Genomic DNA, 25,705 nt, shown 5'->3' on the forward strand with positions numbered 1-25,705 from the left:
AGCAATCTAGTGTATTTACCGTACTTCTTGCTTTTAATCAGTTCCTGAAGGAAATCTGAGCTGTCTTGGGCCTTCACACTTCAATTATCATCAGATATTCAGAAAATGACAGCTATACACACTACAATTTTTGCATACAGTTGAATACATTTTGGATCTTTTCCATTTTGCTTGGCTGTTTTTTAGCAAGTGCTGTATAATGAGGCTACTATACACAAGGCTCTGTGTATGCTGGGTGAAATCAGGGCATCATTGAAACCTTCGGCAAAATTCACATTGACTTCAGTGGAATCAGGATTTCACCCCTTGTGTAGAAGCTGGACCTAAACTCTGTGGGGTAAAGTTCTTCAGTTTCTATGGCAGAAAAAAGTTCTGCAACAGATTCATTTACATTTTAAAATGGAGTGATTAGCTGAATTAAATAACAAAATGAACAGTTTAATCAGTACAGTATCCCCACTGTTATTTATTTAGGGCCATGTTGTAAATCCCTTGCTCACTCTAGGATTATTCTTGTGAGTAACCTCTTGTCAACGTGAATAAGGGAGTCACAATCTGGACCTTAGATATTAAATTGAGTTTAATTTACATCATCCCAACATTTTCAGAAGGCAAAATCCTGTAGATATTTGTACTGACAAGCCCCTGGTTACACTGTGGAAGTTGTCAAGATGAAGAAGCTGAAGGCTGTCAGCACCCTGGAGCTTTGGGAAGCTGATTGGGATGGCAAGATAAGCACATTAGCTAGCTAATGTGTGATCATCAGTGAAATTATGTGATGTTTTAATTGGCATCTGTAGGTGATAACATCCTATGGGGCAGTTCAAACCTTTGAAACCCAGGCTGTCTGAAAGAAAACATAACAATACTTTATACCTGAATCACATTTTCAAGGTTATATTTATCACCATTAGCTCTAAAAACACTGACCAAAATTTTCATACCAGGATGCAAAAATTAGACTCTTAACACCATATTTAGGCACCTAAGTAGAAATAGCCTGATCTTCAGCAGGACTGAACGCCAACAAATCCCAGAAAGTCAATGGGAGCTGAACAGATTTAAATCACATAATTTTTATTTTGGTGTCTAGTTATGGATTTAGAAACTTAATTTAGCCATCTAGATTTGACAATTTTGCTCATAATTTTTTTTTAAATTAAAGTTTAGATTCTGGAGCATAATTCTGTGGCCAGGGTAGATTCTTGGACTCCACAGCAAATTCTGTGCCAGGGAATCACAGAATAAATAGGAACGCTGTCCCCCCCCAAAGAGGTGTCAATAAGAAGACTAAGGGCCTGAAAGAGTCACAGTGCCTTTGATGGATTTTAGATCAAGCCCCTATGTGATAAGGGTTTCATTGTAGTACGGTCTGTAGCACACTGGGTGACATAGCATGGGATTTTCAAAGATTTAAGACTATAAATTCCATTGACTTTCAAGGGGACTTTTGCTCTTTAGTCATGTAGATGCTTTTAAAAATCTCACCCATAATTATTAATGGAGCTCACAGTTTTTGTATGCCTTTAATAAAAAGGAAACAATCTGCTGAACTTCACTAAGATATTTAGCAGTGTGATGGGGCGGATCGGCCCCACACTGGTACCGAGGGGGTTAACCCTTCCCTCCTAGCAGAGGAAGCCCCACCCCTAAGGCTCTGCTGGGCATGCTCCAACTGGAAGTCAGGTATAAAAGCCTGCAGAGCTGCTCAGTCAGTGCTGGCTGCCGAGGAGGTAGGATGCTTGGCAGAGGCTCCAGCCCTTACCCATGAGAGTTGAAGAGCCAGAAACTTGGACCAGAGGTCTGATGCTACCAGAAGCCCAGGGAGTGATGGGTGCTGAGCAGCCTGGACATCCCAGAGCTGAGGAGCCAGAGACCTAGACCAGAGGCTTGCAGCTATTGGAACCCCAGGGAGTGTCTGGTGCTGGGGAACCTGGAGACCCAGATGCCATATGGACTACTGCTGCCGGAGAACTGGTAGGAAGTGACCCAGGGAAGGTAAGGGAGTGGTACTGCCCACCATTATGAGGTCAGCGTGTTTTGGTAGGATTCCCTGCTGACCCTGTGGTGGACCTCTCTGCCTCGGGCAGGGCCCTGGGTCAGGGCCCGGTGGAGTTGGGTGGGCCTGGGCCCCCCTACCAGGAGCCACCGTCCCCTTGCGACGGCCCTGGTTACCTGACCCCTGTTTTGCCTCTGAAGGGGGAAGCATGGACTCTGGCAACTAGGCCACACTATCCCACCGGGGAGGGGGAATTAGATGGACTCTGGCCATTGGGCCACACTACCCTAGAGGCACATTGCATGGACTCCAGCTGCTAGGCTGTGCTATCCCACCAAGGGAGGGAGAATTAGGTGGACTTTGGCCATTGGGACACATTGCCCAAGGGGCACATTGCATGAACTCTGGCTGCTAGGCTGCATTACCCCACTCTGGGAGAGACAGTATATGGACCCTGGCCATTGGGCCACACTGTGCTGACTAACGGGGGCGGGGGGAACAGACGTAGGCATAGAGAGGCGGGATTACCACTCGCTCCCCCCGAAGCTTGTGATTCCCAATCAGTCCATGTCCTTTGAAAACAAAATAAAAACTCTGTCACTGAAAAACCTGGTGCCACTGCTCCTCAGAATTAGGTCAATGAAGGCAGACATAGGGACTTGGTTTTAATTAAATCTTGCAGTAAGATTTGTACTGCCTGCGTGATGGGCTACTTTACAGCTTGCTGTCATTAAAAACATATTTTGAAAGGACTTCATACAGAGAATATGATGCCAGAGGCATCTCATTAGGAGAGATGAACATAATCAATATGCACCCCACCTTATTTCCATTCTAGTAGGGAGAGAAGATTTGTGAAAAGAACATTCTTTCATAGAATCATAGAAATGGATGGTTGGAAGGGATCTTGAGAGGCCATTTAGTACAGCCCCTTGCACTGAGGAAGGACTATTCCTGACAGGTGTTTGTTCAAACTGTTCTTTAAAACCTCCAATGGTGGGGATTCCACATCTCTTGAAAGTCTATTCCAGAGCTTAACTGACTTTATAGTTAGAAAGTTTTTCCTAATCTCTAACCTAAATCTCCCTTGCCACACATTAAGCCCGTTACTTCTTGTTCTACCTTCAGCAGAAACAGAGAACAATTGATCACCATCCTGTTTATAACAGCCCCTAAAAAATATCAGTCCCTCCTCAGTCTTCTTTTCTCAAGACTAAACATGCCTAGTTTTTCTAACCTCTCCTCATAGGTCAGGTTTTCTAAACCTTTTATCATTTTTGTTGCTCTCATCTGGACTCTTTCCAATTTGTCCACATCTTTCCTAAAGTACAGCACTCAGAACTGGATGCAATATTCCAGTTGAGGCCTCACCAGTGTCAAGTAGAGTAGGTCAATTACCTGCTGTGTCCTACATATGACACATGTTAATACACCCCAGAATCATATTTGCCTATTTCTCAGCTACATCAAATTATTGTCTTATATGTAATTTGTGAGCCATACGAACGGCCAAACTGGGTCAGACCAAAAGTCCATCTAGCCCAGTATCTTGTCTTCTGACAGTGACCAATGCCAGGTGCCCCAGAGGGAATGAACAGAACAGGTAATCATCAAGTGATCTATCCCCTGTTGCCCATTCCCAGCTTCCGGCAAACAGAGGCTAGGGATACCATGCTTGCCCATCCTGTCTAACAGCCATTGATGGACCTATCCTCCATGAACTTATCTAGTTCTTTTTTGAACCCTGTTATAGTCTTGGCCTTCACATCATCCTCTTCCACAGGTTGATTGTGCGTTGTGTGAAGCAATACTTCCTTTTGTTTGTTTTAAACCTCCTGCCTATTAATTTCATTTGATGACCCCTAGTTTTTGTTGTGAGAAGGAGTAAATAACACGTTCATATTTACTTTCTCCAAACCAATCATGATTTTATAGGCCTTTATCATATCCCCCCTTAGTCGTCTCTTTTCCAAGCTGAAAAGTCCCAGTCTTATTAATCTCTCCTCATATGGAAGCTGTTCCATGCCCCTAATAATTTTTGTTGCCTTTTTCTGAACCCTTTCCAATTCCAATATATCTCTTCTGAGATGGGGCGACCACATCTGCACACAGTATTCAAGATGTGGGAGTACCATGGATTTATAACTTCTGTAACCTTCAGACTCTTTTCAACAGTACTGCTGCCTAGCCAGTTATTTCCTGTTTTGTTGTTGCGCATTTGATTTTTTTTCCTTTCCTACTTGTAATACTTTACAGTTGTCTTTATTCAATTACATCTTGCTGGTTTTAGACCAATTTTCAGGGTTTTCCCCCCACAGGCTTCCCTTCCATTTTACATACTGTTAGTGTGGTGGAATCACTTAACCATTAGTGCCATGGAACTTTGCAGGCTACCAGGTAGCTTCATGCTTGGGACATGTACAGGACCTTACATGGGACCTGATTCTGATTATATACCAGTTTAAGTCAATTGAAATCAATGGTGTGAACCAGGTGATGGATCAGAATCAAGCCTTTGATGTCCCAAGGATTAAATACAACATATACAGTGAAACCAACACTTATGACTAACTAACCCTAAAGGCAATTTCCTGTCTTAACCAAACACTTTAAAAAATCGCCAAGATTTCAAATATAGGAGTGTCTGGTGTTCATAAAGACTTTTGAGAAAAACAGGGCTTTGACCTCATTCCTTATACTAGGGATAAATTTGGCTCAGCCCTTTCAGCAAGGATGTTTGCTACGCCCTTGCGACTGACATCTCTCTGCCTGAAAGGGGAGCTGAGAGAAAAAGGAGGGGGAGAAGAGCTTATTGCAGGTTTGGGGCCAATGACTTCACAATGTTTACAAGATAGGATAGTACACGAAAAGCCAGATCCTCCGCGGGTGCAAATATGGCAAATCATGACAGTCTCTGCTATTATATCTATTAAATCTTTGTTGAGAAGCAGGAAGAGATGAACAGAGTTTTTAAATATGAGCACCAGTGAAGTGGGAATTAATACGGTTATTTACATATGACAATACAGATATAAGATTTTTTTCAACATTTCTATTACCAACATTTGCATTGTTGCAATCATAGAATCATAGACTTTAAGGTCAGAAGGGACCATTATGATCATCTAGTCCAGGGGTGGGCAAACTACGGCCCGCGGGCTGGATCCAGCCCCTCAGGGCTTTGAATCCGGCCCGCAGTCTTGCCCCCCTGTGGAGCCTCAGGCCCCACACTGCTCTCAGGCGGGGGGAAGGGCAGAGGGCTCCGTTCATTGCCCTTGCCTCCAGGCACTGCCCCCCGCAGCTCGCATTGGCCGGGAACGGGGAACCACGGCCAATAGGAGCTTCAGGGAAGGTACCTGGAGGCATGGCAAGGGCAGCGCACACGGACCCTTCCGCCCCCCCAACCCCAGGGGCCGCAATGCTTCCTGGAGCGGTGCGAGGCCAGGGACAGGGCAGGCATGCAGGGAGCCACTGCCACCCTGGAGCCCGAACCCCTCCTGCACCCTGCCCCCCAACTCCCTGCCCTAAGCCCCCTGCCTGCACCTCACACCCCTCCTGCACCCCAACCGCCTGCCCTGAGCCCACACCCCTCCTGCACCCCAACCCCTTGCCCTGAGCCCCCTCCTGCACACCGCACCCCAATCCCCTGTCCTGAGCCCCCTGCCGCACCCCTTCTGCACCCCAACCCCCTTCCCTGAACCCTCTCATGCACCCCTCCTCTATCCCAATCCCTTGCCATGAGCCCCTTCCTGCACACCGCACCCCTTCCCACACCCCGCACTCTCTCCCGCACCACAACCCCCTGCCCTGCATACAATTTCCCCACCCAGATGTGGCCCTCAGCCCAAAAAGTTTGCCCACCGCTGGTCTAGTCTGACCTCCTGCACAATGCAGGCCACAGAATCCACCCACCCACTCCTCTAACAAACCCCTGACCTATGTCTGAGCTATTAAAGTCCTCAAATCGTGGTTTAAAGACTTCAAGGTGCAGTGAATCCTCCAGCAAGTGACCTGTGCCCCACGCTGCAGAGGAAGGCAAAACCCCCCCAGGGCTTCTGCCAATCTGCCCTGGAGGAAAATTACTTCCCGACCCCAAATATGGCAATCAGCTAAACCCTGAGCATGTGGGCAAGACTCACCAGCCAGACACCCAGGAAAGAATTCTCTGTAGTAACTCAGATCCCACCCCATCTAACATCCCAACACAGGCCATTGGGCATATTTACCACTAATAATTGACCATCATTCCCATAATCCTGTTCTCAGAGGCATAACATGAAATGCTGCTCCTGCAGTGCAAAATACTGCAGTAGCAGCATTTCATGTTATGCCTCTGAGAACATGTAAAGACACAAGTCACAAATCGGCTTTTCAGCTGTGACAAGAGATGTCACCTTGGCTGTAGGATGCCTCACTGGACAACCCCATGTGTGAAAACTCTTTCACTTCACTCGGAGCCCTACTGCAGGTGTAAAAATGCTGCATACTACTCTCATATTTTAATAAGAAATTTCCATTCGCTTGTGCCCTCTCATGTAAAGCACTGCAAAGCAGATCAAATTAAGAAATTTCCAACTCATATCTATCTGTAACTTGAGCTGAATGGTTCTTGAATGAAATATGGAATAACAAATATTATCAATATTACGTCTGAGACAGATGGAAAATTCATTTATTTATCCATTCATTTATTACTTTAGGAACCAAAAGCTCTCACAAATTTAACACATGATGTCCCTCCATGTTACATTTAGACTTGCTCATTAAATGGCAGATACATAAAATCTAGACTAAGTAGAGAAATCCCCCTAACTACACCCTTTAAATTATTTATTCCAGAAAACACATCATATTTCCTGCACTCATTAAATGTGACACAGCTATTCTGTTTTCAACAGAGTAGACTATGGGAATTTCTCATATATAAGGCTGATATGTCACACTTTTTAGGAAGTTACTCCTTTTTTTTTTGAGACACTCAAGCACCGGCACACTAGATATAATCATTATTGCCACTTTTCAGATGCAGACTTTAAAGCATTTTACAAAGGTAGGTAAATATAATTTTGCTCATTGTTAAAAAGGAACAATAGGTTTGTGGTTAAGGCACTAAACTGGGGTTTAGCCAATCTGTGTTCAATTCCTGACCTGACTACGTGTTTCCTGTGTGATCTGGGGCAAATCACTTAAGCCAAGCTTTTCAAAGTGGCCGGTGATTTCAGGTGCCTCAATTTTGGGGTGTTTAAAGGCAGATACCTTAAAGGGGCCTAATTTTCACAAAGTTCTGAGCACGTATCCTCTGAAAAAAATCAGACCCCTTTATGATGTCTCTTGCTGGTCACCCCAAATTTAAGCCTCCTAAAATCATTAGTTGTTTTTGAAAATCTTGGCCTTAATTTCTCTGTACCTCAATTTTCCATCTATAAAATGAGGTAACACTACTTTCTTTCTCCTATCACCATTTACCTGTCCTGCCGTTTAGATTGTAAACTGTTCAGTCAGGGACTCTCTCTTTATGTTTATACAGCGTGAATCACAATGGAGCTCGTGTCTTGACTGGGATGTGTCAATGTTATCAGAATATTAATAATATAGATGGTTAAATTGAGGCCCAGAAACGTTATCCAAAATCAGCACAAAAGCAAAATTGGGAATATAATCCATATCGCCAGACTCCCATTCATGTGTGCTGTGCTATAGCTCTCACATTAACCAGACACATAGCTGCAAGTATATCTCTGCCTGTAGTATTCTTATTTCTAAGCTAGAAGCTACTGGGGGAAAAAAATTCACACTAGGACGTGGACTCAAAGCTAAAGCTGACAGCATACGAATAGGGGACCAGAAAGATTGCTGCATCACTAGGGGTGCAACCTTTGCAAGAGAAATTAAACCAAGGTCCTTTCTGCCTCTCTAGTGGCTGTTCAGATGAAAGCTGAAGATCCCATGAATATTGTCTAAAAGGTAACTCTCAACACCTGGCTAAAGCCAGTGTAATGAGGCGGCCTGGCTCCCAGCCGCCCCAGAGAGCGACGAGCCTCTCTGGATGCCAAAGTGGGCGGAGCCACTGGAGCCTGCGCCCGCCTCCCAAAGGTCAAAGCACAGGACTGGAAGTATAAAAGCTGCATCCCAGGGCTCAGAAGCTGCCTGGCTGCCGGAGAAGCCAGACGCTGGGGACCTAGCTCCCGCTGGGGAGACTTCTGCAGCCTGTGACCGACCTGAGGACTGGCCATACCAGTCAAGGCCTGAGGACGACCAGACCCCGGAGAAGCTGTTAAGTCTACTGGAGAGAAGCGACCCAGAGGAGCTGCCAAGCCTACCGCTCGCCGAGTACCCTGAGGAGCCCATGGTGCTTGATTCCGTGGAGGACACCGACCAGACGCAGGTACTGCTAGAGGGGGAAGTAGGAAGTAGCCCGGGGGCACCCGACCCTAGTCTGGCTGCAGCACACCCAGAGCCGATGTCAGTGTGTTGCGGCCAGGATCCCCATTGACACAGCAGCAGGCTGCCTGCCACTGTTAGGGCCCCGGGCTGGGACACAGTGGAGTGGGCAGGCCTGCGTCCCCCCTGCCACCCCACTTATGGGTGGCAGTCTCCCCCTCGCCCCAGACGCCAGAACCTGGAGTCTGGGCTTGTGCCTGAGCTCCAGACTGTGTGTTGCCCCGCCCTGACCCAGGGCCTGGGCTTGATACTGGAACTATTTGCTCAGCCCCTGCCTGAGCCCTTGACTGTTTTGTGCCTCACCCGGCTAGTTCCCTGACTCAGCGGACCTCAGTAGTGTGGCGGCCTGGCTCCCACCCGTCCCAGAGAGGGGCGACCCTAACAAACCCCTTTACACGTGGTACCAGAAGTGGGGATTAGATCCCCTGATCCCTCTGAGGAGACGTGCCCGGGCAACCATGGACATGGAGAAGCTTATTAAATTCTTAGCGGAGAGCCAACAGCAGCAGCAGGCGGCCCAGTTTCAGCAGCAGCAGCAGGCCATGGCCCAGCTCCAGCAGCAGCAGCAACTGGTCCAGCAGCTTGGGACACAACAGCAGCAGCTGATTCCGGAACTGGGACGCCAGAACCGGGACCACCAGCAACAATGCCTGCACCAGGAACACATGATGAAATACCAGTCTGTGTGTGAGCTAATGATGATCACAAAATGTCTATCTCATTTTCTTAGCGAAGCAGCATATTATCAAGGCCAAATTCACAGTGGTTGCAATCTCTCTCAAGTTCAGAGTTGCAGTTGTCTATAGCTGTGGTGAATTACATGCCCAGTATTTAATTCATCACTGAGCACAGTGCTCTGGGATATAAGAAGTATGGAAGGTGCTATACTGTATGAAATCTAAGCATACTGGTTAAATATATGGAACAACATAGTATATATCCAGGGAACATTAGGGTACATGAATGTAAGGCAGTGAATGAATCATTTCCTCACACTCTGCATGACTTTACTATGGTGGATAGCACCTACAAAATTTGAGCCAATTTCTGCTCTTGGTTAGTTATGAGTTTGGCCAGGCATAACAGAGCAGACTTAAGACCCCAGTCTGCAGACATTTATAATGACTGCACAGTCCTCTTCCCCTCACTCAACCCCCACCCCTGAATTTTCAGGTGAGGTGAGCAAATATCCCAAATTAGACTTGTAATTCAATTAATAAAAAGGATCATCTGGTTGCTATTTACACAAAGCAGTTACACAATGACAGTGCACCTTATAAAAACTAATCCCTCTCAAATGAATTCAGGACCTAAAACATTTTCATGGGGAAAAAAACCCACACCTGATTTTTATGTACTGTGGGCCTGATTTTCTGGACACAGAGTTGGTATAAAATGCTGCCATTCTGGTTTGATAGCATTCCAGCTCTCCTTACACAAAGTGAAAGGCAATGGAGAATCACGCCCAATAACTTTTAGTCAGTGGAAAGTGATGCTGGTTTTTCATTGCTAAGACATGGACAAGTGGATGAAGATTTCAGGTCACTGGTGCCTGGGGAACAGAGAATGTATTACTGGTCTGTGGCAGCTAAATGTCTTCATATTGGCTGCAGAGAAGGCAGGAACGGAGTATGCCGACAGACACCACAATTGATTAGAATTTCTTTGTCATGCAGGCTAACAGTACTAAAGATGAGAGCCTGGGGGCTCTCATGCCATCAAGAGAACTATGGGGCTGAGTGAAGAAGTTTGAAGCCGCTGTGCTCTTTTATTTATTTATTTTTTGTTCAAGCCCCAATTAGACCATCTCATTGTTTTTCCTCCATCACTCCATTTCAGACAGAATTTTGGAATGTCACTGAGCAAACTCGGACATCCCGGCATGACTGGAGGAAGGAGCGCTGACAAACTGTCAGAGCAGCAGCCAGTCTCAGAGGGCCTGTGTCTCATTTACACTAAAGCCATTTTATACTGCTCTGGTAATGCAAAGGGGCCTAAAAGCAAAAGTAAATCATATTTAACTGTATTGACTTGGGTGGGAGCAGAGTTAGGTTTGAACTGAATGCTTCAGAAAATCCCACTCAGTCTCCATGATACAGCCACTTCATCACTCTTTGCACAGGGACAGCATGTGCCTCCACTCCAAGTGTTGCCAGCTGCACCAGTTAATACCGAATGAAGGATTCAGGCCATGTCCCTGTCCACTCCTCTGGGGTATCAAGGCTATACTCATAGTCCTTGTGATCCCTAATGCTACACATCTCCTGTGCAGGAGCGTGCAGTCACTGTTCTTTGGATCTCTTCCCCCTCACCTTTGGCATAGGATTCAACACAGATTAGTCCAAAACTATTTTCCAGTTTATATTTAATTTGGATCCATTTATTTGTTTTGGGTTTTTTTACCATTTTTCTGAAATGGAACTAATTGGCCCAATAGGGAACACCGGTAAATCAGGCCCTTTGTGTTTAGTGCCCGTTTCAGGTGTACTTTAAAAGCAGCTGGCAACGGTGAAATGCATTAAGTTCTCACTGGTGCCTATTGAATCCATTCAAGCAGGTGCAGCTGACTTCAGAGTATTTCTTCCAGGTGATGGGCAAATCTGCCTCTAATTTACATTACCACTGACATTTTTCAATCACACACATCCGTTTTTGATTGCATGCTGCAACTATAGTACCTCACACAATGTTCTCTCTCTATTTTCATAACTACACGATTTCGATCAGTCTAACAGCAGTTTTCAAAAACAACCAATTATATTTTTCAATGCTGGGTGATGCCTATGTTCAATAATGATTTTTAAAAATACAATAAAAAATGCCTTAAAATACAATATGTACGGAAAGTACTAATCTAACATTCATCTTCGTAGAAAATTAGGCCTTTGGCATTAATAAATTTAGGATTGTCATGGAACAAGAACAATCTGTTAAATCACAATTTTAACCACATTTGATCTATGGGCCAGATATTTTTTATAAGGCTTATGGAGTGCTTCTGAGCCAGACTTCCCCATCATGCTTTCGAAGTCATGTCAAGAAAAATGCTAGCCTGCTAGATATGATTGGGTCAAGAATCGTTAACTAGGGAATACGTATTTTGGTATTGTACTAAACAAATAGCAGGCGCTTAAGTTAGCAAAAATCTGATGTACAAAACAAATAAACAGATTCAAATACACTGGAAATGTATGGGTAAAATATATTTGTCTGTGAAAAAGAGAAAATAAGTGAAGATGAAACTGTATGCAGTCCTATAATTGTACCAAACTGTAAGTTAACCTTAGAACAAAATGAGACTATAGAGCAAGCTGTTTGACTCAGGCTGAAAAGGAGGTTACATATAAATTTTCTGGGTATGTATTTTTCTATTGAGCACTAACAGTAGTTAAAATACATTTGATCAAGTTGACTGATTTAAGGTCTATTACATTTAAAAAAATAAAACCCTGATTGGTAACAAACAAGAAGCTAGGGTGTTTTTGTTGTTTGTTTTGTTTTTTTAATGTACTGTTGATTTGAGATATCATCAAGTTTATTTCCAGGTTCTAAGAAAATGTTATAAACAAAGGGGTAAAAAAGAATAGAGCAGTCTCGAGAATGGGAGATACTCAGCTACCTACCTCTCCTTGCCAGATAGGGTTCACAGTATTACATGTGATCTTGGATCTCTTCTCCTGTCCATGGTGAGGAAGCGCTGGGAAGATGCTGTGCTTTCCAGGCTGAATGGAAATCTTCAGGTATGGGTCTGGGTTGAAGAACATTCCTTTCTTCAGACCCAAAGCCTGGAAATCTGCAAAAAGGTGAATATTCTGATTAGCAATCACATTCCAATTAGTGCACTGGGAAGCCAGCAGAACTACACGGGGAACTAATGACAAATTAAAAAGTAAAGGAGGAACATGAAAAATTCTACTACATTATTTCTACATTACTTGTATTGTAACATAAAACCAAACCATAACAAATAATTTCAATAACACCTAGGATTTATAAAGTACTTTAAAACTGAAGTACAAGCACTAATCCTCCCATCTATGGAGCAAGTAAAAATTAGTTTGTAATTAAGGCACAAGAATGGGAGTCAAAATAAAAGAGTTCTAATTCCCTTCTTTGCCAAAGACTTTGTGTGATTAAGGGCAAGTCACTTAAATTCTTAGGGTGAAATCCTGACCCCACTGAAACAAAACTCTTAATTGACTTCAATGAGGCCAAAATGTCACCTTTTGAGAATTCATTTTCCTTTTGTAAAAGGTTCCCAATAAATTCTCTCTCAAAAAGTGTTCTGTGCATATTTATTTACATTTTTAAAAGAACTATCCTTAGTCAAGATCACATTCCTTTTGGGTGTGCTTTCTGCAGAGAGAGAGTTGAGTAATTGATGATTGGCAAGTTTCTGCTGAAAACACCTCAGTTTCATCCTTTAGAATTTGCGGAAACTGAATTTTAGATTTGCACATGGAAATACTCACACTTAAAGCGCTTGTGTATTCATCTAACTTTGGAACAGAACTAATACCATGTGAATTATCTAACCAATCACAACCAAGTTTAATTTCAAACACTCACGATCAACTGATTGAGGAAAAAAAATTCTGAATTTGACTAATGAACAAATTCAGGAAAATCATGATCTGCTCAAAGATACTCCACAGGCAAAAGGAGAAGCTAAATTTGTCAAGGTTCACTTAATTCTATTTGATACATTCAGTTAAGCTGCAGTAGGTGAAATGCACAATATTCCTTATATGAAATATTCCTTGTAAATATTTTTGATGCTCTCTTGCACGGATAAGCTGGAACTCATTTGAATCCTGTATGTTAGAATATAATGCTTTATTGTTTTTTTTACAATAAAAGCATCATTGTTCAACATTAATTTTATTGCAATATTTTATTATGCAATGCATTGTTTTTTATTTTTGTATAGTATATAATACAGTCCAAATTTTCAAACACAAAATTTGGTTCCTAAATCTAACGTTCATCTAAATATGGCTTCAGGCACCCACATTTGGTCAACTGGGCTTGGAAGTTTTGGCTGTATGATACCATATGGTTTTTAAAATATTGCTGCTTAATGGGAGCTTTTCCCCCCACTTTAAATAAGTCTGCTTCTTTGTACTGGTGGAGCTTCTTCTAAGCAAACCTAGGAAAGTACCTGCCTACCATTTCAAAGCTTAGAGCAGGATTTTTAGCTACACAACTCTCAGGGGCTTTATTGTGAGTCATGCAGATGGAACCCCCAAGTGCCTCTTTTCAAATTTACCCATAAGGTCCTGAAGGCGGCCACATAGCCCATTATTGCTTGTCTTTTTGAAGCCCATGAAATACCTGTAGATTGTTTTGTATCTCATTAGTTCAGGACTCCTTAGCAGCTAGTGCCTGTACCCGTTGAATCTCTTTTTTCCAGATGCATTTCTAGCTTCCTTTGGAACGTGAAACCACTTGCTTGTAATGACTTCAGTGTGTGATTCTTTATTTCAACTGCTATTTGTATAGAGTTTCATCCCCTTTCATTTAAAACTCTATTTCATATTGAAACAAAGGCAATAAATAGCAGTTTTGCTTCTTTCTGTCACTGTCTTAAAGAGATGTAAAATGTTAGGGAAGATAAATTCAACCAATTTTGGAGATTCTTTCTAAATATTTTTTAAGTGTCATTTCTCTTTGAGGATTGTTTAAAAGTCATAATCTGACACATGTTCATTATCACACAGTTTTAATACTTTAACAGAAACCTGATGAGACAGCTGAGCCAATAGGTTAGATGAGACCAATTAAAACCCATTAACAATGGTACAATTGGGTCAATAAGAGGATATGCTGGATGGATTGGAACTCCTAATGGAATGCTTTGCAAATGAACACAAAGTGTATGTCAGAGTACAGCTGTGTCAAAGAGTAGGGGCTAAGGATCAGAAACTCTACAGAGCTAGGCAAAAATATTTTGCTTCACTAGACAGTTTATGATAAAACCCAATAAAAGATAGTCCCAAGTGAAAGAGTAAATAATTTTGTTGTGGTTGTTTTTAAGGACATAATTGCCATTGTGGGTCAGACCAATGGTCCATCTAGCTCAGTATCCTGTGTCAGATAGTGGCCATGGAGCTTCAGGGGGTTACAGAACAGGGCAATTTTGGAGAGATCTACCCATCTTCCCCCTCCCACTTCTGACAGTCAGAGGTTTAGGGCTGCCCTGAGCATGGAGTTGCATCCCTGACCATCTTGACTAATAGCCATTGATGGACCTATCCTCCATGAACTTATCTAGTTCTTTTTTGAACCCAGTTATACTTTTGGCCTTCACAACATCCTATAAGAATGAGTTCCACAGGTTAATTGTGTGAAGAAGTACTTTATCTTGTTTGTATTAAACCTGCTGCCTGGTTTTACCACATCCATTTGATTATCTTCATTCCACCAAGTTTTCGTGATGCCTATTATATTAATATTCCCATTTAATACCAGGCACTCTATCTAGTTCATCCATCTTAGTATTTAGACTTCTAGCATTTGTATATAGCGCTTGTACATTTTGTCAATATTTATTGCTTGCCTTCATGTGTTATATTTAAATGTGACTCTATTTTGTTGGACTGTTCCTCACTAGCGCCTGTCTGTACTTTACCAACTTCTTTCCTTTTCCCTTTAATAGGATATAGAGTTCCCCCTTTAATAAATGTATCCCTAAGGGATGTCTCTGCCTGAACTGTGTGCTCCTCTGCACCTGGGATACTCAGCTCATCAGGCAGAGATTTCAAAAGGTGTCGCACATGTGAGCATTATAAACATGCTGTATTTTAATAATCCCATTCTCACATCTGTCAAATACTCTTAATCAAATACAAAACAGCTTAAGAGAAAGAAGACTCCGCTAGAAAGTACTTCTGTGAGAGTGTGTGCTGTCATGCTCTTAGTAGCACCATTACACACATAAAATGTTTTGGTTCAGACTGTAAACCTTATGTTGTACAAAGGTTTAAAAAAATGGGAAGCTTGTATAGACTGCCCCTCCTGAGTGTGAGGTTCTTATGTACAAAACACCTTTCAAATGAAGTCTGGCTCCCAATTCTGCTGAAGTCCATTATGATCAACTGGTTTTGCAGTGAATACTGCACTGTCAGCAGTACATTCCAGGAAAGCCCAAACCATGATTGAAAAAGGGATGCTGAGGACAGGGCCGGAGCAGAATAACAGAATGAGGCTAGTAATGTAAGCCACAGGATGAGAAAGTATGAGAAAAGCCTCTGAGAACTGATTTTGTTTTCTCTGATGTCTCCTCAAAAGACTCTCAAACAGAAATATTTATTGCTGTATATGTTTCTACATTTTTCCCTTAGAGAAAAGATTGCCCGTGTTGTTATCCAATGATATGGGTTAGTGACAGATAGGAATGAAAATATCTAGCACTTGATATTATAGTTACCTGCTCATTGTTCTTTATGAGCAGGTAACTATAATGACCCTCCAGTCTAATTCTATTACCTGGAATAAACTATGGAGACCATAGTACTCAGTATTTAAAAAAAACAAATCAGCTTTCATTAATAATCTTCCAGATACTTGTCCAAGTACAAGTGGAACAATTCAGCCAGGCACTATATGGGATAGTTTGTTTCTCAATGTCATGTATTGGGGAAAGTTGCATGATATGGCACTTCAACATGGAAAAAAAATCTTTTTTGAAAAGCCCTTTGTTCAGCAGTGGTAATTCTGAAGTTTTAGTGCACATAAGTTAGTTCTGTGGCACACATATTGAGGCCAGCTTTCAGTGGAAGATTAAAATGGCCGTAGCTTTTATTGGCTTGTCATCAGCCTATGGCACTGTCTGGCACAAGGGCCTAGAGCTGAAGCTATCCAACCTGCTTCAATCCGGCCAGACATTTCAACTCACTAGGTCAATGCCTTCAAAGAAGAAAGTTCCGTGTCCATCTATAAATCAGGTTTGTAAAAAGTGGAGGTTGCACAATGGCCTTCCACAAGGATCAGTACTTGCACCATCCCTTTTTAACTTATACATAAGCTCATTTATACTGATGATCTGTCACTAACGACACAGGCCGCAACATCCAGCAAAACTGAAGACACCCTTAATGCTGATCAGAAGAAGATGGAAAACTATTTTCGGTCCTGGCAACTCAAACCCAATCCATCAAAAATGGTGTTGTCAGCTTTCCATCTCAGCAATTCTGAAGCTAAGAGGATGCTGAACATAAACTTCTATGGCAAGGCAATCGCCCACAATCCTAACCCCGGCAACCTAGAAGTCACTCTTCATTGCAACCTTATCTATCAACATCTGAAACAGGTGACCCATAAAACAAAGAGTCACAATAATATCTTCCAAAAGCAAGCAGGTTCTAGCTGGGGTTGCGCTGCTCGAATACTATGAATGGCAACAGTGGCTTTAGTTTATTCCACAGCCAAGTACTGCACAGCTTTCTAGGGAAGAAACTTATACACAGACCTCATCGCTATCCTGCTAAATGCGGCTATCAGACTTGTAACTGGCACCCTGAAATCCACTTTGCTGCATTGGCTTCCAGTCCTCAAAAACATCCCTCCTCCAACCATACAGTTAGAGGTGGCTATGATGTGCGAGTACAAGAAAGCTCTCGCTAACCAAAAGCTCCTGCTCCATGACAACCTTGTTCACCTGTCTCACACTTGCCTTATGTCCCGCCAACCATTCTGGGCAGCTGGAGAAGCAAGTCTGTCATCCAACTTCAACCGAGAAGACACCTGGCAGATGCAGTGGGCAGACCCTGGCATTTACCAAGCATATCATAGATGATCTCATCATTGAACCACCTGATTTCCTACTCTGCCTAAGATAGTGGACAACCAACTGTATTAGGGCATTACATGGAAGATGTGTGCACTTGATGCGCAAACGGAGTAGCAAGGATTCAACACAGTGCAAATACAGAGACCTCCAAACCATTGAGCTCATTGCGAATCAGTGCCCAATCTTTACATTCCCAGGATGTATAGCAAAGTTGCACTCTGCATCGCCTGAAGCCCTGTAATGGATTTCAGACCTTTCTATCAACTTGTAAATGTTGCTATTTCCACATGAAAAAAGAAGTTGTTCTGTGGTACTCCATGCTTCCCTGAGTCAGCATTAAACAGGGAGAGCTTATAAACCTTTAACAGAAGGGAAGAGGCGCTTGTGTAGGGTTACCATATCTATTAAATAAAAAAAGAGGACCCTCCACGGGCCCTGGCCCCGCCCATTTCCCCACCCCCACCCTAACTCCGCCCCTTCCCTGCCCTAACTCCGCCCCCTCCTCCCTCCCACTCCCAGCCACGGGGAAAGGGCTGCCGGAGCGCTACCGGCTTCACGGTTTTCCGGGCAGCCCCCAGACCCTGCGCCCCCGGCCGGCGCTTGCCCAGCGCAGCTGGAGCCCGGGAGGGGAAGCGCCCAGCCGGGGGCGCAGGGTCTGGAGGCTGCCCGGCAAACCGTGAAGCCAGTAGCGCTTGGGCTTCGGGCAGCCCCCATGCCTCCGGATCCTGCGCCCCCAGCCGGGCACTTCCCCTCCCGGGCTCCGGCGGCGCAGGGTCCGGAGGCATGGGGGCTGCCCGAAGCCGGTAGCGCTCGGCTATTCCCCCCGGACGGGGATTTGATTGCTGAAAAGCCGGACATGTCCGGGAAAAACCGGATGTATGGTAACCCTACGCTTGTGTCAATGTTGGGAAGTTGCAATAGTCAGAGGGTCTGTTTACATGGCACTAGTGGCCCCAACATTCCATGCAAAGGTCACAGAGGGGTTGTAGGCCTGGGATTGGGTTCGGTGAACAACTGCACCTTGTCTTTGTGTGTGTGATGCTATTTCTCTCTTTGCTGTGGAAGTACCGACTATTAGGTTAACTATATTTTAACTCTCACCAAATACAGGGCCTGGTTCTTCCTCTGGTATGCCAGTTTTATAGTGGTGTAACTGCACTAAAATTCATGGCTTCAAACCACCACAAAAGCAGTGGAATGGAATGGAGAATCAGTCCTACAATTTTGAAGAGTTCTTTTTCCTTACTATTATATGAACCCTGCACTAGGTTAATGGAAGCATGGAGGAACGATACAGTGAATACAACTAAGTCTGTGAGAGAAGCAGTGGCTGACACAAGATAGAATGAAGGCACCTTAATAATTTGAGGACCAGACCCTACCTTTGATCTGACAGCACATCAATCTGAGCACTTTTTTGCTTCTTATATAAGACTTATGTAACATGTATGATGGGCAGAAAACATTGTTTCCCTGATCCTCTCTATTTATAGTCCTGAGCAGTCTTCATGGCTGTGTCAGGGCCTGATCCTGCAATCCTCACTCATGTAAGTGCTTAATGATGGTAGCCATATCACAACCTTGATAAATAGATAATCCTTATGCATGTAGTCCCCATGACTTCCATATGATATTCATGTAAATAAGGGTTGCACAATCAGCTGCTTAAGGGACAGATATTCCAACATTATTATCACATCTCCCCACAAAGTTCTTACAGTCATCAAAAAATACAATAGGGAAGATCTGCAGAAAATTATCTGGGCACTGGTAGATACCTGACAGATTCCTATTTTATTTGCAATGGGACATGCAATATTTGTGAGAAGTGTAATTTTCCTATGAAAGGCTCAGGAAACAATCCAAAAACTCAGGCAAGTTCCTACTAGTGTGTTAGCACTTGGTGGTCCTTTCTATCATATCTATAGAAGCATAGTATCCGAATCCATTATGCTTTCCCAAATGGAAATATTTCCCTCTAATCAAAATGGTTCTGAAAATATTCTCACTGAATATTTATTAAGTGATGGTTTAGGAATAATTGGGTCTAATCCTTTGGTTAAATCAATGAATTACAGAAGGCTTAGATTTATACCGCAGTACAGCACAGTTTTATAATGCATTTACCAGTTACAGGCCTAACTTCAGTATCAGACAAATTGGTTGAAACTATAATAAAGAACAGAATTATGAGACAGATAGATTAACACGATTTGTTGAGAAAGAGTAAACACTGGTTTTCCAAAGGGAAATCATGCCCCATCAATCTATCAGAATTCTTTCAGAGGGTCAACCAACATACAGTGTACTTGGACTTTCAGAAAGCTTTTGATAAGGTCCTTAACCAAAGGCTATTAAGCAAAGTAAGCAGTTATGGGATAAGAGGGAAGGTCCTCTCATGGATCAGTAACTGGTTGAAAGATAGGAAACAAAGGGTAGGAATAAATGGCCAGTTTTCAGAAAGAAGAGAGGTAAATAGTGGTGTCCCCCAGGGATCTGTACTGGGACCGGTGCTGTTCAACATATTCATCAATGATCTGGAAAAAGAGGTAAACAGTGAGGTGGCAAAATATACAGGTGATAAAAACTACTCAAGATTGTTAAGTCCAAAGCTGACTGGGAAGAATCACTAAACTTGGTGACTGGGCAACAAAATGGCAGACAAAATTCAATGTTGATGAATGTAAAGTAAGCACACTGGAAAATATAATCCCAACTATACATACAAAATAATGGGTTCTAAATTAGCTGGTACCACTCAAGAAAGAGATGTTGAAGTAATTGTAGATAGTTCTCTGAAAATATCTGCTCAATCTGAAGCAGCAGTAAAACAAGCAAACAAAATGCTAGGAACCATTAGGAAAGGGATAATGTCACTATATAAATCCATGGTACGCCCAACTTTGAATACTATGTGCAGTTCTGGTTACCCCATCTCAAAAGAGATATTTAGAACTGGAAAAGGTACAGAAAAGGGCAACAAAAATGATTAAGGGTATGGAACAGATTCCATACAAGTAAAAATTTAAAAATAAATTGTGACTTTTCAGCTTGGAAAAGAGACCAGTAAGAGGGGATATAACAGAGGTCAATAAAATCGGGAATGGTGTGGAGAAAGTAAATAAGGAAGTGTTATTTACTTCTTCACATAACACAAGACCCAGGGGTCATCCAATAAAATTAACAGGCAGCAGGTTTAAAACAAACAAAAGGACTACTTCACACAACACACAGTTAACCTGTGGAATTCGTTGCCGGGGATGTTGTGAAGGCCAAAACTATAACAGGGTTCAAAAAAGAATGAGATAAATTCGTGGAGGATAGGCCCATCAATGGCTATTAGCCAAGATGGTCAGGGATGCAACCCCATGCTCTGGTTGTCCCTCGCCTCTGACTGCCAGAAGCTAGGAGTAGACAGCAGATGATGAGTCACTCAATGATTGTCTGTTCTGTTCAATCCCTCTGAAACACCTGGCATTGGCCACTGTTGGAAGACAGGATACTGAGCTAGATGGAAAATTGGTCTGACCCAGTATGGCCATTCTTATGTTCTTATGCATTTGTTGGGAGTCTGGAGAAATGAAGTTAACAATAACTCATCTATGCTTTTTTAAAAAAAATTATTCAACCCATTAGAAGTTACATTAATATACCATATATCAGTTTATGGTTATTCATAAATCATACTTTTCTATAAAAGACATTATGCACATCAATCAATTTGAAAATATCAGGCCAAGACTTGGGAAAATGACAGGGGGAAGCAGGAGGGAATCCAGGTAGAGAGGGAGAACAGAGTCTTTCAATTCTATATACTTTCATTTACAACTGGAAATTATAAACTAGTTAACACCACTTCAAAGATTCTGCACAAGCATGGCCAGGTCAATGGAACAGTATGTACTATAATTCAACCTATAATTCATTAAAGCTCTCCTTAGGGACTACATTTCTCCACCCGTTGGAGTCATTCTCTCTCAGGAAATTACAAAGCTATTTGTGGAAAAGAAAATTCCAGCTCTGAGGAAGATTGCTGAGCAAGGCAATGGGAATTGGCATGGCCCAGAACTGCCCCAGTATCCAGCTCTCAACTGCCACGACTCTTTAAAGGGATCACCCTAGTAGTTATACAAACAATTCTGGAGAATGAATGATCCCAAAGCATGGATGAAGCTGCTAATAATTCATCAGAGATTAAACACATGCAGAAAAAGCAGGTAAGTAAAAGGAGAAGAAGGAATCAGTAAGATACTGTGGGGAGAGGAGAGGGTAGCAAAGGTGAAAAGCTTAGGTAGTCAGGCAGGGGGGAATGGTAATAGGGAAGAGAGGGAAATCATGCTCTTCTCACCTCTGGATACTTTTTTTTTTAAATTAATGGAAAAAATTCATAATCAATTGAATTCTTACTCATAGACTCATAGACTTTAAGGTCAGAAGGGACCATTATGATCATCTAGTCTGATCTCCCGCATGATGCAGGCCCCAAAAGCTGACCCACCCACTCCTGGAATAATTCTCTCCCTTGACTCAGCTGTTGAAGTCCCCAAATCATGATTTAAAGACTTCAAGTCGCAGAGAATCCTCCAGCAAACGACCCCTGCCCCATGCTGCGGAGGTTACTTTTGGACAGTGATAACTTTTGCCATTGGGTACATAATATGATATCCTGTGAAGGCAATAACAGAATCAACTTGCTGTCACCATGGTCATTTGTCAATCCATGAGACCATAGTTTGGAATTCTAATCCTTAACACCACCATTTTTAATTTGAAAAACATATTTGAGCCCTGACTCTGCTTTTTAACGATTCAAAAGCCTCTGTGTGGGTCTTGCCTCTCAGCTGAGCAAACACAGAACATTTGTAAAAGTTTAGCAGATCTGCTGTGGCTTGACTACATAGAGACTTAGCGTGTAGCAAGCCAGAGTGTAAATCTACAGCACGCAAGCTTGCTACGCACTTAGGGTATGTCTACATAGCAGTTATCCATGCTGGGAAGTGCCCTTCTAAACAGACACGCAGTAGAGCTACTGGCGCTAGCACACTAAAATATAACAGTGTGGCAGCGGCAGCATGGGTGGCAACTTGGGATAGCTGCCCGAGTATAATCCCACCCAACCCCCTCGGTACATACTCAGGCGACTAGCCTGAACCACTGCTTGTGCTGCTGTGGCCACACTGCTATTTTTAACACTCTAGCTTGAGCAGAATTAGTGTGCATTTTCCTAATCCCATGTTACTGTGGCACACTCTAACGCGCCGTGTGGACCCTGCCACCATACACTAAAAGTTCTGCAGTGCACTTTGATCTATTGGGATTGTAATGCCAACAGACCTGGGACCTCTGGAGCTTAGTGCATGAGCCTCTACTGCATGAGCTAAAAGCCATTTGGTTGTTAGCTTAGGCTGTAGAGCAGATTCATTAACCTCTTTCTCTAAGTGGTCTCGGTGCCACTAGATGAGACAGAACACAACACCCAGGAGGTGTGTGGGTTACAGTATTTCAAACAGCAGTAGACCAAACCACACTAGGAAATGTTTAGTGCACAGTCTCAGGGTTCACTTGGCTAGTTAGTGTGCAATAAGCCTGTGTGCTGTACCTCACACCTCAGCTTGCCATACATTAGCTTGCTGTATAGACAAGCTCTGAGTGCAGGTATGAGGTTCTTGAACTCAGCATAGTAAAGAAAGGGTTCAGTGGTGCAGCTGTATTGTTGATGTCAAGAGAGCAAATATTAAGGCATTAGGAAATCTTATGAGGAAGGTAAAGTGACAGAAAGTATTAAAATCCAAGAGTGCAGAATAAGGCAAAGGAATCCTAAAAGATCCTATATATAAGGGCCAACGGGGTATGCAAGAACTACTGGGTCAGGCTGTATGGCCTGTGTTATGCAGGAGGTCAGACTAAATTGTTATAATGGTCCCATCTGGCCTCAAAATCTATGAATCTATGAACAGACTCCAGTTCCTCTTAAAAAACAAAAATCCATGAAATAAGAATTGGCCAGAGTGGCTGCACAAGGAGGCGTTTAAAGACCTGAGATTTTAAAAAGTAGAAAAGTGGAGAGGTAAGCAAACAAGAATCCAGTGATAGCAGGCTTGCAGGGAAAATATTAAGGACAGAAAAAAAAAAGGGGGGGAGGGGTAAATGAATTCATGATAGCCAAGGGCACTAAGGAGAATTAGAAGAGCTTTTTATTTATATAGGGGAAGAGGCAGAAGTAGTACTAATGAAAATGCAGGTCTATTAATAAATGAAATGAGAATAAATTAATTATTCAGAAATGGCTGCAAGACAGAACTTTTTAATTGTCTTCAGTGAGAAAAAAATACAAGAGAAAGTGGAACAATTAGTCTGAATATTCTAACAGTGAGGCTGATTAACCACTGGAACAAACTACCATCTCTGGAGGTCTTCAAATCAAGACTGGGTGGCTTTCTGGAAAACATGTTTTAGTCAAATACAAGTTATTGGGCTCAGCACAGGGTACCTGAGTGAAATTCTCCGGACTCTGTTATACAGAAGTCTAGATGATTTAACAGTCCCTTCTGGCCTTACAGTCTATGAATCTTGGGCTGTGCCTTGGAAGCACAAACCTGTTTTGGAGGTGATGGAAAGTCACTTCCATCCCAGCAGAAACTCTGGAAAGGTAATAGACTCCTGAGCAGTAAACAGCTTGCGTTTATAAAGAATACATCCTAACAGCTTAGTTTGATTGGGGTTGGGAGGGGTGTGTGTGTGTTACAAAATTAGTGAATAAATGAAATATAGTAAATATAGGCTGAGATTTTTCATAGGTGCCTAAGGGATTTGGATACCTAATTCCCACTAAAATTGGTCACCCAAATCTCATACAAAGACTGTTCTGAAAATCTCAAACTGTAGTATACGTGGATTTTGGTTAAGCATTTGATTACATAAGAACTTAGTAATGGCCATACTGGGTCAGACCAATGGTCCATCTAGTTTACTATACTGTTTTATGACAGTGGCCAGTGTCAGATGCTTCAGAGAGACTGAACAGAACAGAGAAAATAACAAGTGATCCATCCCCTGTCGTCCACTCCCAGCTTCTGGCAGTCAGAGGTTGAGGGACACCCAGAGCATGGGGTTGCATCCCTGAGTATCTTGGGTAATAGCCATTGATGCACCTAGCCTCCATAAACTTATCTAATTCTTTTTTTAACTCAGTTACACTTTTGGCCTTCACAACATCTGCTGACAATGAGTTCCACAGGCTGAGTGTGCACTGTGTCAAGAAGTACTTCCTTTTCTTTGTTTAAACCTGCTGCCTATTAATTTAATTGGGTGACCGCTGGTTCTTGTGTTATATGAAGGGGTAAATAACACTTCTTTGTTCACTTTCTCCACACCATTCATGGTTCTATACACCTCTATCATATCCCCCATTAAATGTCTCTTTTTAAAAATGAATAGTCCCAGTCTTATTAATCTCTCCTCTTATGGAAGCTGTTCCATAACCCTCATCATTTTTGTTGCCCTTTTCTGAAACTTTTCCAATTCTAATATATTTTGTTTGAGCTGGGGAGACCAGAGCAGCACACAGTATTCAAGATGTGGGTGTACTATGGATTTATATAGTGGAATTATGATATTTTATACCTTATTAATCTATCCCTTTCATAATGGTTCCTAACACTGTTAGCTTTTTTGACTGCTGCTGTACACTGAATGGATGTGTTCAGAGAACTATCCACAATGACTCCAAGATCTCTTTCTTGAGTGGTAACAGCTAGTTTAGACCCCACCATTTTGTAGGTATAGTTGGGATTATGTTTTCCAGTGTGTGCATTACTTTGCTCTGATCAACACTGAATTTCAATTGCCATTTTGTTGCCCAGTCACCCAGTTTTGTGAGATCCCTTTGTAACTCTTTGCAGTCAGTTTTGGACTTAACTATCTTGTGTAATTTTGTATCATCTGCCAATTTTGCCGCTTCTGGCTAAAATTTTCATAAGTGCCCTAAGTGTTTTAGGAGTCTAAACAATTTTTATTGATTTTCAATGAATTGTGCTGATTTATACCGTCTGAGTATCTGGTCCTTAATCTCTGTAAAATGGGGGTAATAATACTTCTCTACCTCACAAGGCGGTTATGAGGATAAATTCATTAATGTTTGTGAGATGCTAAATATTATGGTCATTGGTGCCATAGAAAACCCTGTAAACAGTGTATAAGTATCAAAGTGTGCAAAGATTAAAGCTTGAGAAAAATTATTGAACGTGATGCACAGACTTATAACTAGGAGTGATAGGCTGAAATTAAGAAAGGAAAAATAGAGGTGGAATCTCACACAAACCTCGTGACAGTAAAATCTATCCATCAACCAGCAGAATAGGCCAAAGTGCCTTCAGCAAATATGTTATGCTGTCACTGGACCATGAACTGCCTTCTAATGAAGTGGCTGTTTCATTATGAGAACCTGAGTGCATGTCGTCTTTCTGCACCCAACA

General features: G+C 42.6%; 1 protein-coding gene across 1 annotated transcript in view; it reads right to left on the reverse strand.

Moving 5' to 3' along the window:
• The window catches only part of HECW1 (HECT, C2 and WW domain containing E3 ubiquitin protein ligase 1), a 283,590-nt gene that overhangs the window by 124,422 nt on the left and 133,463 nt on the right, over positions 1-25,705 (reverse strand). Inside the window, exon 5 of the mRNA XM_065398899.1 lies at positions 12,064-12,233. Coding sequence (XP_065254971.1) covers positions 12,064-12,233 — 170 coding nt within the window. The remainder of the gene's footprint in view (positions 1-12,063; positions 12,234-25,705) is intronic.

The sequence above is a fragment of the Emys orbicularis genome, chromosome 2 (genome assembly GCF_028017835.1).
Source record: "Emys orbicularis isolate rEmyOrb1 chromosome 2, rEmyOrb1.hap1, whole genome shotgun sequence".
NCBI classification, from domain to species: Eukaryota; Metazoa; Chordata; order Testudines; family Emydidae; genus Emys; species Emys orbicularis.